This window comes from Mustela lutreola, chromosome 4, assembly GCF_030435805.1.
Source record: "Mustela lutreola isolate mMusLut2 chromosome 4, mMusLut2.pri, whole genome shotgun sequence".
Taxonomy (NCBI): domain Eukaryota; kingdom Metazoa; phylum Chordata; class Mammalia; order Carnivora; family Mustelidae; genus Mustela; species Mustela lutreola.
The window spans coordinates 27664049-27687486 of NC_081293.1; the positions used below are offsets into that span (position 1 = coordinate 27664049).

The 23438-nt window shown below is 52.2% G+C and overlaps 1 protein-coding gene across 5 annotated transcripts in view; it reads right to left on the minus strand.

Annotated features, from left to right (window-relative positions):
• PAX2 (paired box 2) overlaps window positions 1-23438 on the minus strand; it is a 79079-nt gene that overhangs the window by 24170 nt on the left and 31471 nt on the right. For 4 of the 5 annotated variants that reach the window (XM_059169179.1, XM_059169180.1, XM_059169176.1 and 1 more), the window contains exons 5-7: window positions 22963-23048; window positions 21173-21292; window positions 15557-15625 (exon numbers count right to left, since the gene is read on the minus strand). In XM_059169179.1, coding sequence (XP_059025162.1) covers window positions 15557-15625; window positions 21173-21292; window positions 22963-23048 — 275 coding nt within the window. The remainder of the gene's footprint in view (window positions 1-15556; window positions 15626-21172; window positions 21293-22962; window positions 23049-23438) is intronic. The other variant, XM_059169178.1, reaches the window with a different exon arrangement.

The following is a 23438-nucleotide window of genomic DNA, read 5'->3' on the forward strand; positions in this document are numbered from 1 at the left end:
TGAGAGAGCCCTCTGGGTGGGACTTCCCAAGGGGAGACTCTGAGAGGTGACCCAAGGAAAGGGATGGAACCACAATGGGACATTATAGGCCCCGGGGAGTCCAGGCTCGCTGGCGGAGCCGGCCAAGACAGAGGAGGAGGCAGAAGCACATCTTGATCTAGGTTTCAGAGTGAGCGGGAAAGGAAATGCATGAGTAATTAGAGAACATCCTTCTCCAAAAAGATTCCCAATCCAACAGAGAGCCAGGCCATGAGTTCCCCGTGGGCAGAGACCATGACTGAATTCATCTCTGTGGCTCTAGCGCTGGGCATGGACATGGGCATAGAGGAGGCGTTTGATGAGTGACTGAATGAATGGCTGACCCAGGCCCCTGGCCCAAGGTCTCTGGATGGCCACCTGACTGACTTGGCACCCCAGAATACCCAGTCGACTATCAGGTCCCTACCAATCAGAGGATGTGGGAAGATCCACAGCAGGGCCCTAGGTGGGCTTATGCCCCTTCTTCACTCATCCCTACTGCTGGTGAGCTTCTAACAGTGGCCCTCTCACCAACACCACCCTGCCCACCTATGGTACCTTTGCCCAAAGGACAGAGAATGCTGTCTTCCCAGTTAAGAGCAGCACTTGACCTGGGAGCTGCAGAACCACCGTCCTAGGAAGGCAGCAGAGGTTGCTTGGGAACAGGGACCAGAGACAACCTCTGAATTGGATTCCCCACACCGAGGCCCTGTCACAGACAAGCGGCGGGGGGGGGGGGGGGGGGGGGTAGGATAAGATGGGTCTATTGGCCCACGGTGGAAGCTGGTTCCAGAGAAGGCCTTTCCTAACTGATGGGAGGAGGCCCTCGGCCTTTATCTTGATGAGATAAGCCAACCCCCTGTCAGGATTCCAAGAACAGGGCTGGAGTATGGTGGCCTCACGTCCTGGGCTTTGTGGAACAATTCTGATTTTTAATTCTCTTTCCCACTGCCAGGCCCTATTTTAGACGAAGGTTGGAAAATGTGGCGGCTGTAGGTTTAGTGAGACCTCACCCCGCACGCTGCTGGAGCAAGGAAGGGACCGTGTGCTAATTAGTCCCTGCGTGTGGGGGATTCAGTCCTGTCCTCCTTCTGTCCCTGACCCAGCCACCGTCCATGAGCAGCTCACAGTACTCAGCTTACTACATGCCATTGAATCCTCCCCACAACCCTGTGAGGTCAGGACTGTGATACCTATGTGAAAGGGAGGGAAACTGAGGCAAAAAGACATTACATGGCTTAGCCAAGGGCAGGCAGCTGGTTAGTGACAGTCGGGATTTGACTTCAGGTCTGCTTGACCCAGAGCCTACCCACTACGCCATTTCACTCTGCTGCCCAGGTTCTAACCCCAGGGGCTCAGATGGGGACCACTTGACTCCATCTGGGGTACGGTCTCCCTCCTAGCATCCTTACTTCTCTGCCTTGCACACTTCCTACACTGAAGGCACAGCCTGTGGCCCTCTGCTGACTGAGCACAGACTGTTTGAAAATGACTAGGGGAGACTTGGTCCAAATTTCTCATTTTACAGTGAGAAAAACTAGCAGGAGTGAGCAGCGAGCAGGGGGAGGTGACCACCCCGAGGTCATACAGCTCGGCGCTAGGGCTCTCAGGACTGGACCCCATTCCGGGTGTTTTGTCCACTACAGCAAGAGCACTCTCAAGGACAGTGAGCTACGGCAAGTCCTTTTTGGAACAAGGCAGGATATAAATAAATTTATTAAATTAAACCATGAGCTAAAACTTGGATGAATATTTTTCTTTCGGAGGAACAAAGGCTCATATAGTCTTTGCCTCTGACTGCTCCCTGTTTGCTGAGCAGTTAACAGAACGCCTTCCCAGATCTTAGGTTATCTGGGCTTCCTAACCACTCTCCAAGGTAAGTAGGGATTATGATCCCCTATTTACTGGTGAGGAAACGAGCTCAGAGCAAACAAAGTAGAGATTAGTGGGAGGCTGGCTCAAGGGCATATCCACCGGAGAGCCTGGCGCCGGGAAGGTGCTCCGTGGACAGCTGAGGACAGAGCTACAATGGGCAGCAGGAGCCCACCCAGCCCGTGTCCAGAGCGGGGGCTCCAGCAGCGGTGCCCCGGTCTCCATAGGGACAAAGACAGGTGCACAACCAAAGATCATCTTGACTAGAAGTAGAGCCGCTTTGTGAACATGGTTAACAATGGTTACCTTCGGATCATGAGCAAATCTGGATCATTTCTTCTCACCTAAGTTTTTCCATATTGTCCAGACTTTGTGCAATAAACATGCACTACTTCTAGAATCATCAATAAAAATGTCATTTACTCCCCCAGCGAAAGGATCTGATCTCACTCACTTAGCCTTGTCACTCCCCATCTCTTCTGGGCTTCCTGGGAGCAGAGCCCTACCTTCTACATTCTCTACCTTCTCTGACTCCAGGCCAGGCCAGTCATGAATTGTGCTGTCCAGAGAGAGCCCAGCAATTTGGGCAGGTGAGAAGCCACTGACTACCACATCCTAAAGGTGAGGGCTAGGCACAAAGGTGTTCCGTCCTCCTTATGTGATGACCTTCTACCTGAATTTTCAAAGTAGTCACTGCGAAGGACAGGAGAAAGTCTTGAGCACTGACCAAAAAGTGTGTGGGGGATGATTAGAGACAGAATGAAATAATGCAATTTCCTTGGCCAGAAAACACCCAGGCTCATCAAAGTCTACAAAATCAAGGTGGGATGAATAAGGGTTACCTCCCCCACAAATCCCAAGAAGTAAGAATTAGGCATTTGAGAGGGATCTTTATCAAGTACAGGGAAGAAGTATGCTACCACCAGCTCTCACAGCCCCAGTACACACGTCTACCTCTGGAGAAACTGACAGTAGAGCTTTTACATATACTCATTAAATCCGCTTGACTTTATGAGGTACTTCTCGTTTTTCAGATGAGCAGGAAAATTATTTGTTCAACAACAGCCAAGGACAAAGCAGCAGAGGCTGGATTTGAACTCCAGGATATCTGACTCTGAAGCCCTCTCCAAATTCGCCACCAAATTTGCCTTTTATGTCAAATGTCATCACCATCATCGTCATTAGCATGTATGGACACCGTGTCCCAGGCGGGCTTCAGAAGCTTCACACGTAGCATCTCCAGTTCTCACACAACACTTGCCAACGAGATACCATTAGTTCAGTTTTACAAACCAGGGGAAAAAAAAAAAAAAACGCGCAAGATCACACAGCAGAGGGGAAGCAATCTGGGGGGATGTCAGTCTTACTTCATTGGAAGACAGAAAAATGACCCCAAGAAGTGAGACAGGAAGAAAAGAGAAAAGGGACAGAGGAAGTAGGATCATTGCATGAGGGGCTTCGGCCCCCAGGAGGCAGGGGCGCTGGAAAGGCCTGGGCTCTCTGTGTTTGGGGTGGGGGGCTCCGAGCTAACGTCTGCTCTGACCGGTGGTGTCAGCTCCGCCCCCCCTTGTCTAACACTACCTTCCCCCTCTGAGGGGTTCACCCCCAGCTGCCAGTTGTTGCAGTTTCAAACTCAATTGTTCTCCTCGGTACTGAGGCAAATGGAGTCATTAATTACCTTCTATCGGCTGGGCTGAGTTCAGAATGCGATCAATATCCCCGCTTGTCATTCAGGGCAGCCCGCCTGGTGCAGCCCGGCCCCACCCCCACGCGGCGCCGGCCTCCCAGCTGATGGGGTGCGGGCCGGCTGGGTTCCAGGCACCCCCTCCCCTACTTTGCTTTCCTCAGGGGATCAAGAGCAGGGATTCAGGGCCACAGGGAGGGGTCTGGATGGGGAAAAGAAAGGGAAGGAGTGAGAGGGAGGGAGGAGAGAATGGGAGGAGAGGGGAGGGGAGGGAGGAAGAGAGGAAGAAAGGAAGAGAAGAGGGGAAGCTGGGGGGGGGGGGGAAGGAGAAACAGACAGGAAAAGGAGAGAGGAAGAAAATCCTACTGCCCTGTGCTGGGAAGGGCTGCAAGGCCCAGGCTGGAGAGTGTGCGGGTGGGAACACAGTTTGTCCAAGGAGATTGGATGACATTCCCCCGTGCCTCCCATCCTTAAACTAGACAACCTGTGAGTCTGCTGTGGCCGAGGACAGGGCATGAAAAAGCCCTTCGAAACATGGCCCAAAGCTTAGGCTCTGAGCAAGACTAGGTTCTGCCTGGCCTTCTGGCCCTGCCAGACCACCTTCCCTCCTTGACCAAGCTCAGCTTCCAGATACTCAGTGAGTTCATGGTATGGGGAAAAGTGGGCGTGGTGCCTGGCCTGCCTGACCTCAGTCTTGCTGTGTCCATTGACACCCATGTGCCTCTAGGGACACTAAGCTGCACTGGTGATCCTAACAGGACACTGGACTAGGAGTGACATCTGAGTTGAAATCCTGGTTTTGTTGCTCACGTGCTACATGGCCTTGGCCAAGTCCCATGAGCTCTTCTGGATTGAGTTTCCTCAAAGTTACACCAGTGGGTGGCTAGCTCCTCCCTCTGCAGTATTAATTTCTTCTTTCTCTGTGTTCCAATTGCCGTCTATCCAAACCTCTATTGTAGAAATAATACTAATAACTGAAATCGATCCAGTTCCTATTACAGTAGCAGACACTATGTGTAACATATAGACACTGACTTAATCCTTACAATAACAGCGACTAACATTAAGTGCTTACTATATATTAGGCACTCATCTAAGAATTGTACATATGTTAACTCATTTAATTTTCACAAGAACTTAAGCAGGAAGTTTCTATTATTATCTCCATTTCGTAGGTGAGGAAATGATGTGCAGAGGTTCCAGAACTTTCCTAAGTTTACACAGCTAACAAGTGATGCAAGAGACAGAAGAAACACAGGCAATATGCTGGTGGCAGCTTAAGTTCGTAACCCGGAGAAACCAAGGGATGGAAAAGTTAAGCAACTTACCCCAAATTACCTACTACAGCCAGTAAGTGCCAGAGCCAAATTTAGAATCTATATGTATCATCATTTATTTTTTAAAAAGATTTTATTTATTTATTTGACAGACAGAGATCACAAGTAAGCAGAGAGGCAGACAGGGAGAGAGGAAGGGAAGCAGGTTCTCTGCTGAGCAGAGAGCCTGATGCGGGGTCTTGATCCCAAGGCCGTGAGATCATGACCTTAGCTGAAGGCAGAGGCTTTAACCCACTGGGCACTAACCCAGGCGCCCCTCATCGTTCTTTTTTTAATGTTTGTTTTTTCCACTAAACTGTGACTATTTCGAAGGCAGGGACTCATCTTTTTCATCTTCGTAAACCTAGCATAGGGCCAGAGGTGATTAAAAAAAAAAAAAAAAGGAATATTGGCTGGTTCATCTAACAGAATTCCAGAAGCAAAGGTAGATAACCTCTTAACTTGCTTTGCTTAACAGTTTACCTTTTAGAAGAAAAAAGAAACAACGAAGTGAGTTGCTACTCTGGATTCAGTGTCACTGCATTTTACAGCTGCAAATTATCATGGAGATGATCATTTAATCGGATTCCCTCTTAGAGACCAAAAAAAAAATAAATAAATAAAAAGCTCAGAAAGGTTGAGCAATTTTCCCACGTCACACAGCTGGTGATCTTTAAGATGGGAACCGAGGTTCTCAATGCCCAATGCCCTTTTCACTATTCCAAGCTGCTTAATTCTGACCAAGAGACAAAAACCAATAAAAGGCAGGGCACCTGGGTGGCTCAGTGGGTTAAAGCCTCTTCCTTCGGCTCAAGTCATGATCTCAGGCTCCTTGGATGGAGCCCTGCATCCGGCTCTCTGCTCAGTCAGGAGTCTGCTCTCCCTCCCACCTCCCCCACCCACCCCCCCGCCTGCCTCTCTGCCTGCTTGTGATCTCTGTCAAATAAATAAATAAAATCTTAAAAAAAAAAAAGATAAAAGGGAAGTGATGGGGATCTGCGGAGAAAGCAAGCATGTCTAGAGTTGACAGTAGCCAGCAAAGAAGGCATTGGACAGAATCCAACTTAAGGAAAGCAAACTGCTACACAGGGAAGGCAAGAACGGTCGTGTGATTCCACGGCAAGAGATTCTACAAGGGAGTATAGCTCCGTAAGGACAGGGTGCTCTAAAAATGAAATTCCACCTCTACAAGCTCAAATAATCAACCTGACAAAGTAAAGGGACTGGAGCGGGGGAAGGGTTGAAAGAGAAGGACATTTAAGGAAAAATCATTGCTGTTGCACACGGATAAGCTTTAAAATATGATGAGCCTAGATTTTAAAAGGACATGTACACTGAACAGTGGAAGATTATGCAGCCATTAAAAAATCATGTTTTCAAAGAATATTTAATGATATGTGAAAATGGTCCTATATAATATTAAGTGAAAATAGCAAGACACAAGCTGTATATACAGTATCATTCCAATTTTGATAAAAAAATTATATATGCACGGAAGGAAAAAAAAGACCATAAAGACTATACCAAATCCTAACAGTAGTTATCTCTCAGTGATGAGATTATGGGTGTTTTTTTAAAAAAAATTTACTGTATCTTTCAAATACCTTCCAATGAGCATGTATGACACTTATTATCAGACAAAAGTTATTTTTTTCCCTTTTAAAAAGGACACAACAGATGGAAGGAGGGGACCATAACCAAGGATGGATATGAGAGTAGCGTGAACCTGTCAGGAAGACAAAAAGTCAGAACAAGCTGAGACAACAGAAAAGGGCTTTCGTAGCTATGTCTGAAGAAAGAACAAAAAGGAAGGCAGGCTTAGGTTCAGTTCTTGGCAAGGGGAGTAAGAGAGAAAAAAGGGGGAGAAGGCAGACCCTCTTGGCCCTCCCTCCCTCTGCTTGCCTTCTTCTCCACCAAAGCAAAGAATCTTCAAAATGGGACCAGCATGAGTTGCCCATATCAGCAGGGGGCCAGGCAGGTAACTCTTCTCTATTTCAATGTACTTAACTTTCCCTGGGCTCAGATAATTCATCTACCAGCACCCTCCAAGAGGAAGTGGATAGGATCCTACATTTTTTGCTGGTAACCCTTGAGAAGTCCCAATGAAAGCGTGAGGCAGTGACAAAGCCCAATGCCATATTCCCTGCCAAGGGGAGGGGGGCTCATGTAAATAACGCTCTAATAAATTTAATGCTAGGGTCGGGAAATCTTTTAGAAGACATTGTTTTACAGTTAATGTGTGGGCCCTGGGAAAAAACATGGGGCTACCCCGGAACCTGCCTGCACCCACCAAGAAGAAGTTGTGGCACATTCATTAGCTATCAATGCTCAGATCAGATGCTAACCCCACTAAAACCTCTTTTAACTGCCCTGATTGGAAACAACTGTGCGCGCTCTCTCTCTTTTTTAAACACTCATCATAGCACTTTATACCTTGATCATAGCATCTATTGCATTCCGCTTGTATAATGATGCGCATATTTTCCTTCCTACTAGATTAGAAGCTTCTCAAAGTCAAGAACTGCATTCTATTTACTTTTGTAAACCAGTCCCGCCATGTTTTATACATAACAGGCACTCAATCTGCTCATCAACTTCAGTTGTATTTTTAATTGATTGAGAAAATGCTGTGGATGTGGTGAATGTTAACATTTCACAGAGAATCCCCTTCCTAATTTTATGGGCAGGATGAAGAAAAGTGAAATGCTTGATGGCTGCTGGGCTTAGTAGTACCCAAGGCATTCATTTACTGCAACCAGGAGGGAAGTTTCCACTGGTGGGCCACTGTCTCTCCTTTACTGTAAAGACATATCATTTTTAAAAATTTTTTTTAAATTTATTTGAGAGAGAGCACAAAGGGAGAGGGAGAGGGAGAAGCAGACTTGCCGCTAGAAAGACCCATGCAGGATTCAATCCCAGGACCCTGAGATCATGACCTGAGCTGAAAGTAGATGCTTAACCTAACCGATTGAGCCACCCAGGTGCCCCAAGGCAAATAATTCTTGTAAAAAACAAACAAACAAACAAACAAAACCGATTAGGATGATGCTACAGAAGACACCCTTATGATCTTAATCAGGTGGAATTAAGAGCCCAAACCAACAAGATGAAATTCAACAGGGATAAATGGAATGCCCTATGTTTAGGTTAAAAAAAAAAAAAAATCAATTATCCAAGTGCAAAATGGGGTAGACCTGGCTTGATAGCAATTGATGTGAAAAAGATCTCGAGGTTTTCGTTGACCACGAACTCGATATGATCTTGAGTCTGACAGAACTGCTAAAAAAAAATCGAATGTAATCTTGGGCTACGTTATGGAGGCAGAATCTCCAGATGGAGGGTGACCATGGTTCTACCATTCTTGGCATTGGCTAGACAGCCTCTAGGGTTCAGTGGGCACGTAGGAAAGACTTTAACTGTCAAGAGTGAATTCAGATATGGGCAACCAGGATGGTGGGAAACCTTCCTCCAGTGCAGGGACCACATCATGTGAGAAATTAAAATTCACCTGGGGGCTCAGCAAACCAGGTGGGACAGATGGAAAGAAGGGAGGAAGGGAGGGAGAGAAGAGAGGGCATCAAAGGGAGATCTTTACCATCACTCTAAGTGGTGAATATTGTTGTCTCTATTTTAAAGAGGAGGAACCTGAGATTCAAAGACATCATGTAAATAGCTGAAGGTCCCACAACCAGTAAGGAGAGCAGATGGACCCCACAGCCAGACATTTGGCTTCCAAGGTTTTCCCTCAACACTACCCTGACTCAGAATCAAGGCAGTGCTGTTAACAACGACAACTGTCCATGTATATACTATGTGCAGGCAGGGGCTGTGGTCTGTCAGCCAGAACTGTGGGAAGGGAGAGTTCTATGGGAGTGGCGGATAAGACCAGATGACCTTTATGAATCTGATGCTTTGACTTGTCACCATCCTCAGCCCAGCCACTGATGTCCCATCCCCTGGGAGGGGTCTCTGGAGACAGTCTCTCCGCATCTTAGGTACTCTGGGGCTCAAGTCTCAACTCCCGCTTGTTCTAGCCACTTCCCTGGATGCCTAGTGAATGCTTGGCCACATGGTTCAGCATTTAATTAATAGCTTATTGTCTGATGTGTGATAGCCTTGCCTCCCCCAGTAGATTATAAATTCCTGGAGACTCCTGTCCTCCTGGTTATTTTTTCCTCTCATACATCCCAACACAGTGGGCACTTGAACCCACACTGATACCAAGCTCGCGAGAGATGTTAAGTTTTCTCAATATTCCACTATTTACACACCAAAGGAAAACCACAGACTCTCAGCTGTCTGAAACAGCTTATAGGAAATCTGCCTGAGGACAGAGGCGTGACCCTCACAGTTCCTCACCAAACAGTAGAGGGGAGACCTAGACATCCAGAGAATTATACCAGTACAGTGACCTCCCCCCTTCTGAATAAGCTAGTCCCCACTCGTCCCCAAATCCCCAGGCACCTGTAGCAAAGAAAGGCAAGAGCCCCCACGGCTGACACACAGCCAGCGTGAGTGCCTGTGACCCATCTAGGAAGTGGGAGGCGGGGCAGGCAGAGGTGAAGCTGGAGGGAAGGGGTGACCAGAAGCAATGACAGGAGGGGAGTGAACAGGCAGTGGAGAGAGAACTGAACTGTACAGAGAAAGGGGAAGGGTGAGTCCTGGGTGGGTTTGGGTGAATTCCCCAGAGTGATCAACTTCCCTGCTTGAGAGCGGGCGCTGTGCCTTCCTGCTGGCCGGCTGGCAGAGGCTAGGGCTCCAGGCTCCCTGGCCGTCAGTGGGGAAGGAGGGCTGGTCCAGCGTCTGTCTGTCTGTGTGGGGATGAGTCCTCCTCCAGCCCTATGTGGGCTCTCAGGATAGGGCTGGGGCCTCCTACCTGGTGCTGGGTTCCAGCTGGGGCCAGGACCAGTTAGAAACCTCTCTGGAGCCAGGAGGGAAGGGGGCTTTGTTAGCTCAAAGGACACAAGCAAGGCGAAAAATTACATAGCAGGCCGCCCTAAGTATGCTTGTTTAGAGAAACTGCTTGCATTTATGAAGTCTTTGGTGCGGAAAGCAGGGTTGCAAATGACTGCATCAGAGCGACAGTAAAGGCCATTAATTTCCTGTTATGTTTTCCTGTGTTGGGGGCTTTATTAATTTAATTTTACACTGTCGAACAACAGCGAGAGCTGACACTGCCAGCCTCCACGGCTGGGGTTTTCTTTCTGTGTGTGTAGCAAGGCTTTGCCTGACATGCAAATCAACGCTATTACCGGAACCAATAAAGATGTGTGGCGGGAAGAGGGGAGGGATGAGGAGAGGGAGGGAGGGGAGGAGGGAGGGGAGGAGGGAGGGGAGAAGAGAGAGAAGGGGAGAGAAAGGGCGAAAGCCATCCTTGGCCAGTTTCTGCCTCCCTCCATGCCTGGCATCTCCTGGCTTCCAGAGCATTCTCCATAATCAGCAATTTCTGCCCATCCTTCGCTTTCCTTTCAACTCTTTTTCCCTCCACGGTCCGCCTTTGGATGACTCTACCTCTGCTATGCTCCTCTGTCCCAGCTCCTGGTGGAACTTGAACAGGGACACCAAGTTCCTGGGGAGAGGCAGGAGACAGACTTCTCCTCCCCGTGTCCCATCCCCAGCTAAGGCCTGTCACCGAAGCCAGGGATTGTCAACCCCAAGGGATTGTCAACCCCAAGGGTCGGAGTGAAGGCCTTTACTACACACTCTCCTTTCCTCCAAAGTCAAGGACTCCAGCCCATTTACATGATTAGTATACGCACACGTGAACCCATGTGCTTGTGCACACCAAGAAACCCCCAGAAGAGCAGATAGGCCACCTTGCTCGTAAGTCCCTCTGAGAGCCCTTATCCTTAATCTTGCCAATCATTCATTTCCTTTGAAGTCCCAGGAAAAAAAATACACTGTCTCTGTTTCTCCTTAAGAGACCCCAACTGTAGCTGTCTTCAGGAGCTACAAGGTACCCAGCTGGCCTAGACCAAGATACCAGAGAAAAGGAATCCCAGTGTCAGAAAAAATATAGCTTCCTGGGAGACCACATTCTGGTCCCTTTTACCACTTATGCCTCACAACGATCTGCCTGAGACTGTCCCCACTGCCCCTCACACAGAGTAGCTTTTATAGGCTGGCTGTCCCAGGGGTCCACCCGGCCCTCGGTCCCGCTTGCCATGCCACCAGTCTGCCCGGGGAGGGCGTGCTCACTGGTTGTGTGTCTGGGTGGGCCATACCACCAAAGGAGAGGAAGATGGGGGGTGGGTGCTGGGCAGGTGAGAGGGAAGGAAAGTGAAGCTCTTAGAGTCACTCCTACCAAACACACCATCTGTACCCCTCCCATCCAGACTTTGCAGTCGGCTGGAGGCTAGGGAGATCTGTGTGAGCCCGTGGACAAGAGAGAGAGAGAGAGAGAGAGAGTCTATGCATCCCTCCCTCTGTCACTGGCTTGCCTGAGCTCCTGCCCGCACTTTCTGCTTCAGGAGCTGTTTGCCAGCCTCTGAGAGGCTGTTGAATGGAATCCAGCTCTCCCTAGGAGGGAAACATAAACTTCATAAACTGCATTTACCTTAATGCAGGTTCCTGGGGCTGCTTTCCTTGGGCTTTTCTTCCCTCCTCTGCCCGCTCTGTCTTGATCACATTTTACCTCTGCCCTTGTGTGCACCCAGACCCCACACGCGCACACCTGCGTGCGCACGTGCGCACACACACACACACACACACACACACACGCATACTATAGCCAGTACTTCTGAAAAAGATCAAGGCTCAGGCAGGAGGAGAATGCGCAGGGTGTGAAAGCCGTGTTTAAAGGAGAACCCCTCGGCCTGGCGGCGGGGGGGGGGGGGGGGGGGGGGCCCTGTGAGGTGCGAAGAGGGTCTCCAGGGGAGCCTTGCACAGAGAGCCTTCTGAGGCAGGCAGGGAGGGGGGGGTCCTTCAGGGAGGGAGGGATACTGATGTGTGGTGGGGACAGCCAAATGGTGGGGACAGCCAAATGAGGAGCCACCTGGAGGCTGGGCCCTGGGGTTCCAAGGAAGGGAGGGAGCGAAGGCGAGGCCTTCGTGCAGGTTGAGGTTTGTGAGGCCTCCCTTGTCTGGCGTTGTCAAGGTCAGCAGGTTCAGGTTCACCGAAGGGTCAGGATGGTTTGAATTACTGGCTCTCCTGCAACTCAGCTAGAGGCTCGTGATCTGTCTCCCAGCCCCAGAGCCAGGCCCAGCCCTCCCCCACCCTCCTTGCCTTTGCGCCCCCACCCAGGGCAGGATGGGGAGGGTCCCGGAGAGTCCCCGCGGGCACGGGCCACCACCGTGGTCCCCCGGGGGAGGGCAGACAGGGAAGACTCTGAGCTCAGGGCTCCTCCGTGGGCAGCCAGCAGGCTCAGACCCACTCCTCAGGCAGGCAGCCGTCTGGCCTGCCTGCCTCCCAAGCCCTTTTCCTGAAGTGTCCCCCTCGCCCCTGCCCTTTGCAGCTGCCCCTTGGCCTGCCGAGGAGGAGGAGGTGCCTGGGGAGGGGAGCCCAGGGTCAGCAGGGCCCGGCTCCTCCCTCCCACATCCAGAGCCTGCACTTGGGGGAGAAGGGCAGAGCTGAGGCAGCGGATTTCTCCCCTGGTGCCCTTGCCAGTGGAGGAAGGAGACTGATGCCTACCTTCAGGGCTGGAAGGGGGTTGCTGCGGGGAAGATTGGAGGTGAAGACACATTCTGACAAGACGGGGGTGTATGCACACACGTGCACAGGGGGCAGCAAGAGGACCTGAGGCCCTGGCCGGGAAAGTTCGGGTACGACACTACCCCCACCCCGGTTTCCAATGGTAGAGGGACACAGGGAACCTCTCCACGGCAGATCTGTCCATTCTCTCCTGAGCGCAGTGGCGACCTGTCTGTCCCAGCTCCTTATGAAGAAAAGTCTCTGTTGTGCTAGATCTCAATGGTCTTCCTCAAACAAGCAAATACAACTCTTCACAGAGGCATGAACTGGCTGGGGAACCACACCGCTTAGTGATCTGGCTGCGGGTCTCTGGGGTGAACGCAGAGATTTACGTACGAATCCACACACCCTGGCTGAGTACACAGAGCCATGGCCAAACCCTGGTCCTTCCCCACAGACAAAAGCAAGTCCACAGGTGCACAGACGCCAAATAAAATATCGACATAACCTACCCCTACTTCTGGGTAACAATATGATCAGTGTTCAACAGGCTCATGGCCGACATTACCCAGAAAAGGGGGCTAAAATAGGTGATCCATCTCAGAGAAACTCCCCTCTCGGGTACCAATGGTCTGATCTCCCAGGTTACTGGGAAGATAGAATCATAACAACGAGTGTGTGCTCATAAGAGGATTTCTCTTTTTCTTCAGTGTCTTAACTCTTTCTCGGACTGGAGTGGACATTAGCCAGGTTTTGACAATTTTTTGGAAAAGGAACATAGGTTGAGCTTTGTGGATACAGTTAAACTCGGACACTTGCCCAGACAGATGACTGCCTTCATGTAGATTGGTTTCTGGACTTTCACAAGATCTGCTTCATGAGGGGCAGAGTCTATGACCTGGGTGAGGTCGTATGGGGATGTGAAATCATATCCTTCCAGCCATAATTCGCAGAGGACCTCTCCTTAGAGAAATTCCAACTCTGTTCGGCTTCCCTCTGCCAGCAAAATGTTTTCTTACAGTGCCTGGCCAGGGCGTGGAGGAGAGCGAAAGCTCTCACAGTGGTTCTGTGATTTCCTGCCCAGGATGGAAGCTGACACAAGGGTTCTGAGAGCACACCACCCCGGGCTCTGGGCTCCGTGCTCCTGGGTTGGTGGGGCGGGGGGTGGTATTCTTTGAGAAGGGAAGCCGAGGGCTGGGGACGTAGGTGTGGAAGGAGGAAGGGGTATGCAGACATGGCTGCACCCAGGTGCTGGGTCGGTTAAGGATTCTGCAACACGGTGTCTCCTGGACACTCCTTGGTAGCCCCTCCCAGCTCCCTCGGCAGAGAACCCTGTCCCACTAACAGGGCCTATGCTTTGCAAAACTTCCCTAGGTTCTGCCCACGCAAGCTGCACTCCGACTGCTCTCTGCTTCTGGCCATCCTTGGCATCTGGACCAAAAGGCCGGAGGGAGTCAGGCTCTGGCTCCTGCCTCACGCCAGCCTCCCAAGCAGAGCCCACCTGCGGCCGTCCCCCACCGGCCTCCTCCAGGAGGCACAGGGGAAGTCCCAGGGCCAGGCAGCCTCTCCTCTTCCCCAGGGGGTGAGGGGGGCTGGGGGTCCTCCTCATCTGCCTCTTCTGACACCAGCACTCCTCCCGCTGCCCCTCCAAGAAGAGAGTGGAGAAGAGAGACTGGTGACCAGGGCACGCCTGCTTTACATTAATGAGCTACCCTGAGTGTAGTCCGGCCACTGCAGCCGCCTACAAAAGGAGGCGAGCGCGGGCGGCCAGGAGCAGGGCGGCTCAGGTAATTGGTTTATCTATCTGGAAGCAGGGGGAGCCATCTCAGCACAGACAGACTAGCAGTAAAGTCTCTTCCTTAAGGCTATTTCCTTTGTCTTTTCAATTGCTTGCACATCCATGTGAGAGAGGGAGAGAGTGTTAAAGAGAGAGGGAGAGGGAGAAATGTTAATTTGTGAATTAATGGCTTTTCTCAGCGGAATTGTAAATTCAAATGTCACCTCACACGGTGACACCACGGCTGGTCTGCTGAAGAAGCAATGATAAGATCCCCCACCTCCCTTGGTGCCCCTCCCTCCCCAAAGATAGCTGTGGAGTGGAACATGCTACTTTTAATTTGCAATAACAACACAACAGAGGTATGCAGTAATGACTGCCTTCCTCCACCCTCCTCCTGCCTGCCTTCCCCCCAGTCCGCTTGGCTCCCCATTTCCTCCCTCCCCACCCCTTTGCTCTTTGGAAACAACACCTTACCTCACCCCGGCTGCCCCCCACCCCAGCCCAGCCAGGGCCCGATCACATGGGGGGGGAGTCGTGGGGGGGGGGTGCCTTCGAAATTGACGATGCTGCAACCCTCTCTTCTCCTTCAATAATCAGGGAATTAATGACCCTGAAGTTAAAGTGAGGCTGATACCGAGGCCCTGCCCAGCGTTGGGAAAAAGCCTTCATTGTTTTCAAGCAGGAGGCGGGCAGCAGTGAGGGAGATTCATGGATGGAGATTGAATATGCAATTTTCTTTCACCTTGCCAAGAGCTGCCCCTGGGCTGTGCCTGGCCTAAATTTTTCCTTTTACCATCTCTGCCTTATCCGGCCCTCCCACCTCCCTTCCATTCTTTCCAGAAAATTACCTTCAAAATTGATTTCCACTTTTACAAACAAATATAATGGGAACACAGGAAAAAACTTGGGCCGTGATGAATTAGGGCTGTCAGGTGCTTCCAGGTCTCCTTTGCTTTTGTTTTACTACCCGATCTGTTCTTTGTTTTTCCAAGGGCTGGAAAAAGTGCCCCCCATCCACGGAGTGTCTGACCCTCCAGGCTGCTGGGGCCTCAGCCCCCAAAACCCGGCAGTGGCCCGTGGCCGAAGTGATCCGAGCCCTGAGACTCTGTTAGCCTCTTGGTTTCCCAGTGGAAGCCTGACCCACCTCCTCGTTTCTGCTCCCTGGCTCTTAGGAGCCCACCCTCTGAATTATCTCTAACCGCCACCCCCCAGCTCTGTCCCCTGACCCCCACGCCATGTTCCCTCTGTCCCCCATACCTCTTAAAGTCCAGACCAGATGCAAACCTCCACCTCCTCTAATGTGGGCAGGATCAGTGTATACCTCGACTAGAGCAAATAAGAGACAGACAGACACTGAGAGATCCCGAAAGACAGGCAGGTAGAAGACTGGGGACAAGACCCGGAGATTGGGAGACCAGGCTCCTCCTGCAAGGGCTGTGAGGTTTCTGAGTGATAACTCCCACACAGCCTGAGGGTGTAAGGGTTCCCAGCCTCAGTCTCCCCAGCCTTGGGCCCCAGGCAAACCAGGAGGCAGGCTCAGGACAGCCCACCCTTTTGCCTCCAGAATGCAAGGTGGTGCCTATGGGGCCTTTTGGGTGACACTCTATACACCTGTGGACTTGGACCTCGGAGCCTTAAAAGGCTCAGGCCTGGCCTAGAGCTCTCTCTGCTCACTAGTGCTGGCAGACACGCACCTGCTCACACCTGGCGGTCTCTTCAAGTATATACACTACCCAGAAGACTGCACACCCACCCCATACAGGCATTCCACGCCCCTTTTCACCCAAAGATCTCAGAATGGTGGAAAACGCACATTTACCCATATTTGCATAAGCCACGTAAAAAATTATATGGTGTCCATAAAACAACACGCACACATTTCCCTAGCTAAATAAATACACTTACATGTGAGAGCAGAAATGCACAGCAATGGAGAGAGGGAGGGATGCTTCCATGTTAGAAAAGAAGGGGGCCTAGATTTAATTATGCGCATCTAAAATGCCTTTGGACATTAAGAGAGAACACGTGGCCCACCCAGATAACCACACAGCAAATGACCACGCAGAGATGGACAAAGGTCCTCCCGATCACACACGGGTGGCTGGACATCTTTCCTCCACTCCCTGGCCCCATCCCTGTGAGCTTGTCCCAGTGTCAGGTTCCTGCACCAAGATTAGGGAACGTGGGCCCAAATAGATTTTATTCTGACATGACTTCACTTTCCTTCAAAGTATAAACCTGCCGATTAGGTCCTCTCCCGCAGACCCTCGACGACCTGCCTTCCAAGATGGAGTTGGCTCAACACTGTATCCGTGCTTCTGTGTGGTCCTCTCCACAGTCCCCCTGAAGTGAGTGTGATGCCATCTCCGTTGTACAGAGAAGACTGAGCTGATCAAGGGTAAGCAATCTGCCTGAGCCACTGGGATTCCAACCCGGGGGTGGCCTCACTCCAGGGGCCCACGCCTTTCCCCACTGAGCCACACCGTCCAGCCACGCCACTCCAGGGACAGCCTGCTTGCCTCCACCTGGCACCCTCGTCCTCCTCCTTGCTGGGCTGGGGTCCTGCAGCCTCTTCTTGCCCGAAGCCAAGGCTCCTGGACCGGGAAGGTGCTGCTCATTGCCCCCGCCAAATCCCCCCGTTTGCTCCACGTCTAACCGGAGCAACACCTAACTCAGGAATTAAGGCTCTTTTTCCAGTTATGGCTATATGTGACAGGACTGAGCCATTTCCTTGCAACCCGCCCAGTCTGCAAATACACCCCTGCACGGGGTTGGGCACCAAGTCTTAACTGCACAACTCATTGTGCACCTAATTAATGGAATGCAAAATCACGGCCCCCAGCAAGCCCACACATCAAAGGGTGATACCAACAAGCCTTCCTTCACACGGATAACCAGTCTTATACCTTATGACTTCATTTGGATTTTTGGACAAGTTATGTAATTGCTCCGTGCGCCAACAACATGCATGGACAGCAGTGCTTTAGGCTATGGCCGAAAGCAACTAGGTGAAGGCAAAGGATTCTGGTTTTCCAGCCTGAAAAAAATACAAGAGTCTCTATCTCCCAGCCACATAAACCAGGGCATACAGTATTCAGGGAAGCAGTGTCCCTTCAAGGGACTCTAATATACTCAACTGAAATCGTAGCCAAAACGAGGTAAGGATCTTAGCAGGGCATTAACTGGGGATCTACCTTCTCCGACTGATGGAGAGCCTGGCTTCTGGATGCTTTGTGACATAGCTTCCTCGTCTATCCTTGGTCCATCTCCCTGTCTCATTCTGGGAGATCCTGGACTCAGGTAGGTGGACAGTGTCAAAGCTTCTTGACTAGCACATGTCTTAAAGGAAAGTCCAGGGATTTTCCCATACCTCCAATGGCATGAGAAGGCATCTCAGGCAGGCTCACAGACACTGTCAGTTCCCCTTTCCCCGGAGTCACAGCTGATCGGCCCTTTACTAATATCTCCACAGATATGATTGTTGCAGATACTAATAACGCCGTCCGTATTCCAAGTGCCAATGCCAATAATGCTCTGGGTATTATCACTGTGAACACCAATAACTACCGCTGAGATTGTCTCCAATAATGCCAGCACATGCTGCAGAGATTGTCCTCGCTAATGCCCACCACCGTGACATTGTTAGAGCTGAAGAATAGGCCCAACTGTACCCAGAGGCAGGAGCCCAAGCAGCTTCCTTGAGGACAGAGAAGCTCATGGCTTGCCCTCGGGGTACGGCACTTCTAGAGATATGCCACAGTGCATGGGCCTAGGGAGGGGCGGCGGGGTCCTCCTGGAGGGAGATGGGCCCCTCTGCTCCCTGGAGGTCTAGTCCCTTGGCATGCATCCCCACTCCCATACCAGTGCCCTGCAGGGCACTACCCCACCCCACCCCCAACCCCGGTCAGTTTCCTTGTAGCCTGTGCCGCACGCCTGGTGGCTGAAGGACACACCTGGGTGTCTGCAGCCCGTGCCTGAGGCCGCCTCCTGCCACCGGCCTGCCAGCTGCTGTGCTACCTTGGCCTGACCGCACACTTGGGCTACATCATCTTGACACATAATTATCTCTCCTATTCTTAATCATCTGAGCTGCTCCCTAATGCAAACTGGGCCTGGCTGCTTGGAGGCACCCAGGATGGGGGAGGGGGCAGAGCTGCAAAAGGTCTGCCTTTGCTCTCTCCTTTCCTCTCCCTTCCACCTGGATCCCACCGACAGGTCAACTGTGTGCAGCGGCCCGGGGTGGGCACGGGGGCAGGTCAGGGAGAACGGGCTTCCCTCACAGGTGCTGCCCTCTACCAGGGAAATGGCGGCTCCACCTGTGCTGGGGTTGGTCAGAGGAAGCGGGAGTCAAGGCAAGAGAACCATCCCCCCGCACCCCAAAAGAAGTAGGGCCTCGGATCCTCCTTGTCACCTGGCTGGGCCCAGGAGGTAGGTGTTTAAGCCATAGGGGAAACCGAGAGCTCCCATTAGCCCTCACCTAGAAGATGCCAACTGCTTCCTGAGCTATCTCCCCGCTGCCATCACAGTCACCCTGCCCGGAGGATGGCCTTCCCAAACCTAGCACTGCTCTTCTCCCTTCTTGCTCAGACACTTACAGTGGCTACTCATGTCTGCAGAACAAAGGACATGGTCCGGTCTCGAGCTGATCTCCTGTGGCCCTAACCCATGCACTTAGCCTTAGCCTTCCCTCCCAGCCTTTCTCTCTCACCCCTTTAGCCCTGCTAGAGCACACGTGAGTCTTCCCACCACAGCCCCTTCTGGTCACAAGGCACAGTCTACCAGACAGAATTTCACACTGCCATTGTCTCCAAACATGCCTCTGACCCATCATTCAAGCCCCTCCTTGAAATGCAGCCGTTTCCCACCAGGCTACTCCCTCCTGACTCTGGGTTCCCATGGCCTGGGCCCAGACCTCCATTACAACACAACTATCTGATGGGCCTTTCTGCTCTCTGGGCTCACATGATTTACATGCCCCACTAGACTGTAAGCTCCTTAAGGACAAGAATCATATCTTGTTCTGCTTTGGGGTCCTCCAGCACCAAGCCTTTCTTGCCGCTGATGCACAAGAAAGGTTCACTGAATTGAATTGACTTGAAACAATGAAGGTGGTCAGTTGCAGGGAGGAGAGCGCTCTGTTCTGGGGCGGCTGGGCCCAACCCTGGATGGCCACAGCCTCCTGCACTGGCCTCCTCTCAGGAGAACCACAGGAGCCCAGGAAACAGCGCATGTTTGGCCCCAAACACAGACACAAAGGAACAGTACACAGGGGAGTGGGGTCCTAGGGCTTCCCCCGGCCCCGCCTGGTAGACATCTCGCACTCTAAAAAATGCAGGGGCTGGTGGTGAAAGGGGGAACCCTTGGGGTCTGGGGAAGAATCTTCCAAACCACTCAGGGTGCCAGGGCGCCTGGCTAAGGCTGGAGTGTGGGAAGCCCCCAGGGAGGACTGGAACCTAGCGCCTTTCCGGAAGCCTCTCCCTGCCCATCAGGGGCTGCCGCCAAAACAACCACAATGAAATTTAGTGAGTGGCAAAGGCCGTGGCAGCCAAATGGGTTTCGATATTTTGGAAGAAGGAGAAATAGAGCCAGACAAGCTGTTTCCCTGTGAAACGAGGCCATTAGGGCTTCTGGAAGGAGGCCAGCACCAGGTCATCACTGTCTTGCCAGACCCAGGCCTCTCCCATGCTCCGTCCCTTCTGCTGGAGGCTGGGGCTTTCACACTCTCTTTGCCCTCAGCCTGGGCCCAGGGAATCTCACTTTTGTCCCTTTTCTCCATTCCTTACCCTTGAACGCTATCCCAATCAAAGGCTTGTCTATGCTTGGGATGGCCATGTGATTTATTGTCCAAACAGGACATTTTTTAGAGAAAAAAGAGATGCCAATGGGCCAAGATGCAGAGACAAAAAGCATAAATTGGGACTGTCCTGGCTAATGGGATATGCAGTGCCCCTTTATGTTCATCTCTGGAGGATTCTATTTCATGGGAGGTCCCCTTAAAATCATACACCCTCCCTAGACCAGAAGGTTGCTGCTTCCCCAGCAGGGACCATGAGACCAGGACAGGAAGCAGGCTCCAGACACTGGTGTCTCCACCGGCCTGGGCTTGTGGGCCCTGTGCCCTGGACCTTCCTCTCATCGGAAGAGAATCAGATGGTCACCAAGGGACTCCTCATATCTCAACATTTGTAAAACGCCTTCTCCCAAGCTCCTGGCCAGCACTCCCTCTTCGAGTCCTTTCCCCTCTTCCTCCTCTTCATTTCTCCCTCTCCTGAACTCCCTGCCCAACGGGTCTTGGTCGCACCTTGAAGCATTACCTGGAACGGGGAGGTGGGGGAAGGGGGCAGACAAGAGCCTGAGTGGTGTCTCCTCCCATACGATGGGGTACAGAAGGCCCATGTCCAGCTTCCTGAGTGGTTTTGGTGGGGGCGGGGTGGGGTGCAGAATCCATGTGTCACAGAGAAAGGACACCTGGGTCAGCTGCATGTGATGTCATGCCCCCATCTTCTGATGGGTTGGGATCAGGTAAGAACAAAGGCAGATTGGTCTTTAATCCTTGGGTCAGAGATCAGCTGTCTCCCAACTTCCTGACACTCCGAAGATACAGGGCTCATGCTCTCACCCTTGCACCCCGCTGGGATGTTAGGGGCAGTCCCAGCGGAAGAGGAGGCCGCTGAGGCTGCAGAGCAGATGGTGAAGCTGATGGCCAGCAGCCTGCCTCCCTCTCCAGGAGCCAGCAGGGCAGTGGGGGGACCTGGGCTTTGCTACTAAAACTGATCTCACAGCAGAGCAGCTGCGAGGCCGGGCCGAAACCGGAGCTCCGAGTCCAAGGACAAAGCATGCACAGGGAAGCCAAGCCTCTTCCCTCCTCCCTACCTTCATCACGTTTCCTCTTCTCACCATTGGAGCGAGGGATCCCCAGGATCCCATTGATGGAGTAGGATCCCACTGGATCATTGGAGGCGCTGGAAACAGGAGGGGAAGCCGTACTGGGAACTGGATGAGAGTAAGGAGGAAAGGCCATCAGGATAACAGCTGTGATCGCAGACTGAAACCCCAGGGCTGGGGGCAGAGAGGGGCAGAGGCAGTAAGAGGGACGGGGAGCTCATAGTCCCCTTTGTCCTCTGAGGTTTACGGGGAGCGCAGGGCTCTACAGCCCCAGGTCTTCACCCCAGAGACTCCTCTGGGCCCTTCATCTCACTTCCTGAGGGTGGAGGGAAACACTAACCCTGACTCAATCCCAAGAGTGACTTGGTGTTTCTGCAGAAAGCGCAGCTCCTAGCAGGCCTCCCTGCATAGCCAGTCACCCCTGGGACCGGCCTGACCCTGCTAAACATACCCCAGCTCACGGTCTCTAGGCTCCTGGGCCGGCCTTTACCAACTTTGTTTCAGAGGCAGCGGCTTTCTAGGCTCTGTCTCTGACCCTCTAGGAGATACAAGAATGGGCGTGATAATTGCCCAGGAGGCTGTGGCTCCTCTCTACCAGTTGCTTCTGGACTTGAAATCACTTGAGAAGCTCCTCATTTCTCCCTCAGGGCACAGGTTAGTGAAAACACTCACTGTACAGTGATCAACTCGGGTACAGCCTGGCCCGGCCCTGCTTCCCGGCACACACTGTAACATGGCCTCGGAAACTACGGCTCCTGCCAACTTCAGGAGGGCTTGGACCAGCCACTCTACTTCCTGCTGGTCCAGACAGAAGGGGACAGCTGCCAAGAGGGGCAGCGGGAGAAGTAGAACCACATTTCAGTCCCTTATGCCCCAGGCCACATCTATGGCTACAGCCCCATCAAGGGCCCTTGGGTCAAAGGGAAGACTATATGGCAGGGGACATTAGCTGGGGTTGCGGTGGGCCTGGGTCATGTCTCTGAGAGGCCATGAGCAAGGATCAGTACAGAAGGAGGCTGAAGCAGCAGAGTACAGACAGGAGGGGAGAGAGACAGATCAAGAAGAGACGGGTTAAGAGGAAAGAGGCCATGAGGAGCAGGGCAGAGAGGGGGGAACAGATCCAGAGCCACACATGCAGAGAAAGGGAAAGGTAGAGAGAGGAGGGAAAAGAGATAAAGCAGAGGAGGGGAGAAGAGAAGAAGAATTTGAAAAATTACATGCGGTAAGAAGGTAGATAGGAGAGAAAGAGGCAAGTGGAGACAGAAGCAGATAAAAACAAAAGATGAGGGAGGAGGTGGAAGGGGGAGAGGAAAAGCTAAAGGATGGGGACACCTGCGTAGCTCAGGGTAAGTGTCTGCCTTGGGCTCGGGTCATGATCCCGGGGTCCTGGGATGGAGCCCTTCATGAGGCTCCCTGCTCAGCGGGAAGCCTGCTTCTCCCTCTCCCGTTCCCCCGGCTTGTGTTCCCTTTCTCGCTGTGTCTCTCTCTGTCAAATAAATAAATATTTTTTTAAAAAGCTAAAGGAAAATCTTGATTTAGACAGAGACAGAGACAGAAAAGGAGCCGCCAGGAGATGTGGGCAGAAGGCAGAGAACGGTTCTGGTGAGTGAGTCTCCTGGGGAGATCCTGACCTCTAGGAGCTCAAGAAGAGTGTGGGCTGGGAAAGAGGGCCTGGGACCTCAGGTAGATGGGCAGGTGGACCGTTCTGCGGCAGGGGAGAGTGTCTGGCTCTCCTAGATGAGGCCCCCCCGCCTCCTCCCTTCCTTAAGGCCTCTTACCAATGGTGTGGCCGGGGGCAGTCACTCCTGTCCCAGCCCCATCCGGCGTTGGGTGGAAAGGTTGCTGAACTTTGGTCCTGATGATCCTGCAACAGCATCAAAACAGCATCACACATCACATGCCTACTCCTGCCAGCACCAGCTCCAGCCCAGCCCTGCACAGGGCCTCTCCCAAGCTTCCCAGCTCCTTCCTCATCCCTAGGGTTCCGTGTGCTCCCCTTGCTGACTGCTTCGAGGCATAAGCCGTCAAACCCCCCCCTCCAGCCCCAGGGCTCTGCAGAACCAGCCTAGTGCAGCTGGACCGAGGCGGTCTGCATGCTCTCCTGCGGTGTGCATTGTCTGAGCCGCAGCTTGATTTTCGGTGGCAAGGACTGGGGCAGCAGAGTGAGTGGAGCACAGCATCCTTCCCTTTTCTGGGGGTGGGGATGGCCCTGGTGGCTTGTTGCCCTCCCTTCCCTCCTCGACCACATGCAAAG